Source organism: Neoarius graeffei, chromosome 18, assembly GCF_027579695.1.
Source record: "Neoarius graeffei isolate fNeoGra1 chromosome 18, fNeoGra1.pri, whole genome shotgun sequence".
NCBI classification, from domain to species: Eukaryota; Metazoa; Chordata; class Actinopteri; order Siluriformes; family Ariidae; genus Neoarius; species Neoarius graeffei.
The window spans coordinates 533490-538578 of record NC_083586.1 but is presented as its reverse complement, the minus strand read 5'-3'; the positions used below and the strand labels follow the sequence as shown (position 1 = coordinate 538578).

Here is a 5089-nt window from a genome sequence, read left to right as displayed (position 1 = left end):
ATCTTGACTTGGCTGAAAGTGCAGAGGATTCAGATGGTTTGCAAGATGACAAGAAAGTTTTTCTCTCCAAAACGCAAGCAAGGTGGCAGTTGCTGCTTTGGAGAACATGGGCATCGATCCCACTACCACTTACGTGCGACTACTGTGTCTCACTGTTACCGCTAAAGTAAGCCCAAAGTAAGCCCACAGTGGCCAATCAGGTCCGACATGGGCTTACTTTTGACCAATGAGGTTGCCTCCCATGGGCTTACTTTGGGCCAGTGGGCTTACTTTTGACCAATGAGGTTGCCTCCCATGGGCTTACTTTAGGCCCTGCCCGCTCTTTCTCTTGTCATTCGTGATCGGAACATCACAGCGATTCAACGATGTAAGTGGACTTGCATTTCTCCTAGGTAAATGTATATGTAACTTTGAGATTTTTGGTGGATGATACGGAGAAATGTAGTCGCTACTGATTCTTGATTTTACATAAAATGCTGAGCATAAAATTCGTAAAGTTTCGTGATACACGGTGTTGTTCTTCTGCCTGTGGTAATTGACTACCATTAACGTAGGTGTAAAGGAAATCTCTTACTTATACGAAAAGATATTAAACCCAAACGGTTTAAAATTTGTTGTTGTGCTTCATTTCTGGTGAAAACGGGTTAAATGGTCAAACAAACAGCCTGCCCACCTGAAATCTTGCTTACTTGTATGAGGAAGGGGGAAATTGTCGCATTTGTTTAATCAGACTAAACCGATTAAATGTAAAAGGCAAACTGCGTACTGAAATGTATTTGTATGTACTCAAAACGGTTTATTTGTTTTAAAACCGACCATGGAGGGAGGCAAACACTTGCCTCCCTCACAGCTGGCCAAAAAACTTGTGTCACCTGTGAAACCCTGTAAGTGGTTTTCAGTATTCACCAACTGTTAATATGCATGCATGCAGTATGTTGCGTTAATCATTTTGCCTTACCTTTCCGGTCTTTTTTTTTCAGCTCCAGCACCGCAATTGTCTGGCTCCAGCACTGCACATCGGCGCCCAGAACCCATTCCCCAACAGTTGCGCTTCCTCTGTGGTAAGCAAGCACCATCTTCCATACATTCATGTCTGTGTGTTGTCTCTGTGTACATTTGTCTGTGTGTAACTGTAGGCCTACCTAACAATTTTACTATTTGTGCTCCAGGCCCTTCTGAGGCCGACGATGAGGAACTTGTGCGTGCCACACAAGAGTGTGAGACACAGCTGCAAACAGCAGCCACCATGCCTCCTCTAGCAGCCACCATGCCTCCTCCAACAGCCGTCATGCCTCCTCCAACAAGAAATATCCTGCATGGTCTGAGGATATCTTGGCCCAGCTGGATGTTGGCCACCGCAGCCAGTTCCCAGCTCTGCTAACTTACAGGTAATTTGTCTTATGAATAGAAACCTTCAGTAGCTGCTTCTATGGACCGTTGTGTGTGTGTATGCGCATGTAGTACATATTACATTACATTACATTGTTACATTGTTACAATACATTGAGAGAGCAGCGAGGGCAAGACGACGTCCTTCTCAGTGCCTCCCGTTCAATCTTGAGCGGCGTGCCTCTTTGAAGGACTTTAAAGTTCATATTCTGGCTTTTGTTTTGTTTCACTCTTTGGTTGAATTTGTAGCGCTGGCTTTGAAAAGTAAAATAAGTGAACTGGCTCCATGCCTCCTCTACATTATTTCTCACTTGTGATGTGAGCGTAACACTCCTTTTGTAATGTATGTCTGGTTGTAATGGAAATTGTGTTATAACAGGAGGAGCATGGCATATAATTCTGTGACCTGGGGTCCTGACTTTTTTGTGTTCATGTATTTATCCATCAGGAACCAGTACCAGCGCCTCACATTTCTTCTGGAAGGACTGATGCGCTGGAACGAGGACAGAATGAAGGACTCTGTTCAAGCACCCACTTCCATGCGCACCTACGGCAGTGTTCTGCAGGAGGCCGTGGATCAGCTCAGCCAAGCCGTTCTGGGAAAACGTTGGGATGAGCAGTACCGCAGTCCTGGAGTCTACACAGGTTAGCACTGATCACTTATTCAAAAAGGACAAAATTACCTCAGGCAGTGTATCATATAGTTACATTTTAATGTATTACTTGAATATGAACAATTTTCTGTTTTTCTGTTTTACTTTTCATAGGTGAATTGTTGGCCATGGAGTACCTGTACAGCCAGACTGGCATATCACTTACTCCAACGCTCCACAACCAAGAGGAGGAGGACCAGCTGGTGGAGGACATTGATGACGAGGACATTGAGGACGAAGGCTTTGAGGAGGAGACAGAGGACATCACAGTTCCTGTGCTGACTGACGATGACCATGACATTGAAAGGAGGCCCTCAACCACAAGGCGTCGGGCACCTTCACCACCACCTCTACCAGAACTGCCGTCCACGTCCACGGGTGGAGGTCAGCGTCCAGTTGCTGCTGCCGCCGTTCCGTCCACGTCGGGTCAAGGACTGCACCCTGCTGCTACTGCTGCTGCCACCACTTCAGGGGCTCAGGTAAGACACTAACAGATATTTCAATTCCAAGTTAATGTTACTACATTTTACATTTACCACTACTAATGAATACTTTTTAATTTTTTTTATTTAGGGCGTCGTCGTTGGACCGGATGGCATTCCTGGGTGGGACAAAGTGCAAGAGCTGGCTGCTTACCTGGTGGACCTGCGAGATGCCGCCTACCTCACTGAGCCACAGGTGACCGAGGTCATCCAGCTGTGGGCGGCACTCCCAGACAGCGACAAAGAGAGGATCGACTACCAGCCACGTCACCAGGAGCGGCTGTCGTCTGGTTGATTCAAGGCACCGAAGCGGTCTGGAGTCACACCGGGTGTGGAGAGCGTCAAGCGCAGCTTGATAGGTCACCCTGGGGGGCCGGCTCAGTGGCCTGGTACCAGCCACTTGGTAGACGCCATGTGCACACGCTTGTGCACTTTGCACAAGTGCACTACCAGGAAGGCCGGTGTTTCCACTCCCAGGTGGACCAGAATTCTGGATGATTACCACCACATCCGTGACTTGATCATCGCCAGCCCACGGTTGATGGCAGATACAACAATTCAGTTGTTTCAAATCAACCAGCGGACACTTATTCAGTGGTAGGTCTCCCCCTTTTTTTATTGATTTCCCTCAAATTTACACAATAATGGTCTCATAATTGTCCCATGAACACACAAATGACCCTCCCACAAACTCTCTCATTTCAGGTTTCAACAGCGGCTGAAAGGTCAGGAGATGAGTACACTCACTCAGGGACTGACTCCAGCACCCCAAATTCCCGTCGCCCCTGCCCAGCTTCCGCAGCCGCAGGAAAAACTGATCGTCCCTCCTGCATCATCTGGGCAACGACATGAATTTGTGTTCCCCCCGAATCTGGAGGGCCGGGCTCCTCTGCTACGCCCAGGCCGTTGCCCCAAAGACCGCCAAGACCGTCCAATTGCCCCCACCCCACCACCCGTTTTTCCTCTCCCTGCAACATTAGGCACCAGTGCACTGCCAGTGCCAACTCCCTTCACATTGGTACAGCTCCCAGCAATGACTGTTCCTGCACCACCTGTTCCCTTTCTCCAGCTCCCAGCCACGACTTTGGCTGCCTCAACACCTGGTGCAGCCCCATCTGTACCTGCGCCACCTCCGCCCGCTGGCCCGCCGCCTCCTCCCGCTGGCCCACCACCTCCTGTTTCACGGTACACAGAGAGGAACAGGCGTCGGCGAGCCGCTGAAGAGGCCAGTGGTAGTGCGGAGAAAAGAAAATATGTAAGGGGTGCGACATATAACATGTGTAGCCAATGTGGCAAACCCAAGACTAAAGAGTATGGGCATAGTCGCTTTGGGAGCGTGACTTTCTGTTCCCAGGCCTCAGGTGGCAAGTCTCTTGAAGAGTGGTTGGAAGAACAGAGAGCTCAAAAGTAGTTCTTCTATTGTACAATATGTATATAGTGTGTGTATAAGTTCTGCTGCTATTGCTTGTATATAGTGTGTTTGTGTGTGTGTATATACCACATATATTATGTAGTTTTTACATGTACATAGTTTTCCTGACAACCTTCCCCCTTTACTCATGCACATTTCTCCCTGTAAATTGTACATTGGTTTGTGTGAGTGATTAAATACATGCTTGGTTTTTAAACTTGATGTTTCATCTCTTGTTTTTTACTGTCCAATTTCAGATACATTAAAAGTGATTGATTGCACTCAGATGTATTTGTCTCGGTCTGTGTATCATCATAAAAAAAACCTTTATCATACAAAATACACCACATATTGTGTTACTGTCTTTGTGCACTTAACTTCACCATCAAACAACATGAACATTAAATGGACTGACTATATGAAGATAATTATTATTGGCAAACTTTTAGTAGTAATTCTACTAATATAAGGAGAAACACCTCTCCTTATTAGGTCTACTATAAAGTTACTGTATCCTGTGTATCATCCTAAGTCAACAGTTGTAGCAGCTAAAAAAAACCAGCATATTGTGTCTGTGCCACTTTATTATTACCATCAAACAATTAACATGAACATGGGAAAGCATTACTATTAATATACACAGTTCACCAGATCCCCATGTAGAAGTGTCGCGGTATCGAATCCCGTCCGGCGCGACAACCTGCAAACTTTCAACTCAAACACAACATTAATACACTTCCACACAAAAAGCCCACGGTAGAATTTCACCAAATCCCCTTCACTCCGTTGGCGTTTATTTTCACGATGTTTCCTGCATGCGCCGAGAGCTCAAAGATTGGGCCCCTGCCTGTGCACAGCAAGCACTCTACCACTTGAGCTAATTCCCCTGCTGTGCTTCAGGGTTTGTCCAACTAACAACCGCAAGGCCCCCAAACTGCCCTTCCTGGCCTGCTCGTTGCTCTCTGGAACCATGCCTGAGTTTCCATTGGCTGTTTGTTTATTTTCAAGTGGGCGACTGCCTGGGCGACTGCCCGGGCGACACGGTGGTGTAGTGGTTAGCGCTGTCGCCTCACAGCAAGAAGGTCCGGGTTCGAGCCCCGTGGCTGGCGAGGGCCTTTCTGTGCGGAGTTTGCATGTTGTCCACGTGGGTTTCC

The 5089-nt window shown here is 47.4% G+C and overlaps 2 protein-coding genes across 2 annotated transcripts; both read left to right on the top strand.

The window, feature by feature from the left end:
- Positions 1–817: 817 nt before the first annotated feature.
- Positions 818–2819, top strand: LOC132866552 (uncharacterized). Its single transcript, XM_060899378.1, has 6 exons — positions 818–884; positions 981–1061; positions 1170–1347; positions 1838–2034; positions 2157–2521; positions 2616–2819. Exons 1-6 carry the CDS (start codon positions 818–820, stop codon positions 2817–2819), a joined length of 1092 nt encoding a protein of 363 aa, XP_060755361.1.
- Positions 2820–2934: 115 nt separating this feature from the next.
- Positions 2935–4178, top strand: LOC132865851 (cyclin-K-like). The gene is made up of 2 exons (XM_060898343.1): positions 2935–3121; positions 3230–4178. The coding sequence occupies exons 1-2, from the start codon at positions 2937–2939 to the stop codon at positions 3933–3935; spliced, it is 891 nt and encodes a 296-aa protein (XP_060754326.1). The 5' UTR covers positions 2935–2936; the 3' UTR covers positions 3936–4178.
- Positions 4179–5089: the final 911 nt, after the last annotated feature.

Bases quoted from the DNA above. Each gene is read 5' to 3' on its own strand.
- LOC132865851 (XM_060898343.1), top strand. From the start codon at position 2,937: ATGTGCACACGCTTGTGCACTTTGCACAAGTGCACTACCAGGAAGGCC. The intron at 3,122-3,229 runs GTAGGTCTCCCC...CTCTCATTTCAG, and splicing joins CAGCGGACACTTATTCAGTG to GTTTCAACAGCGGCTGAAAG.
- LOC132866552 (XM_060899378.1), top strand. From the start codon at position 818: ATGGAGGGAGGCAAACACTTGCCTCCCTCACAGCTGGCCAAAAAACTT. The intron at 2,035-2,156 runs GTTAGCACTGAT...TACTTTTCATAG, and splicing joins CAGTCCTGGAGTCTACACAG to GTGAATTGTTGGCCATGGAG. The intron at 2,522-2,615 runs GTAAGACACTAA...TTTTTTATTTAG, and splicing joins CCACCACTTCAGGGGCTCAG to GGCGTCGTCGTTGGACCGGA.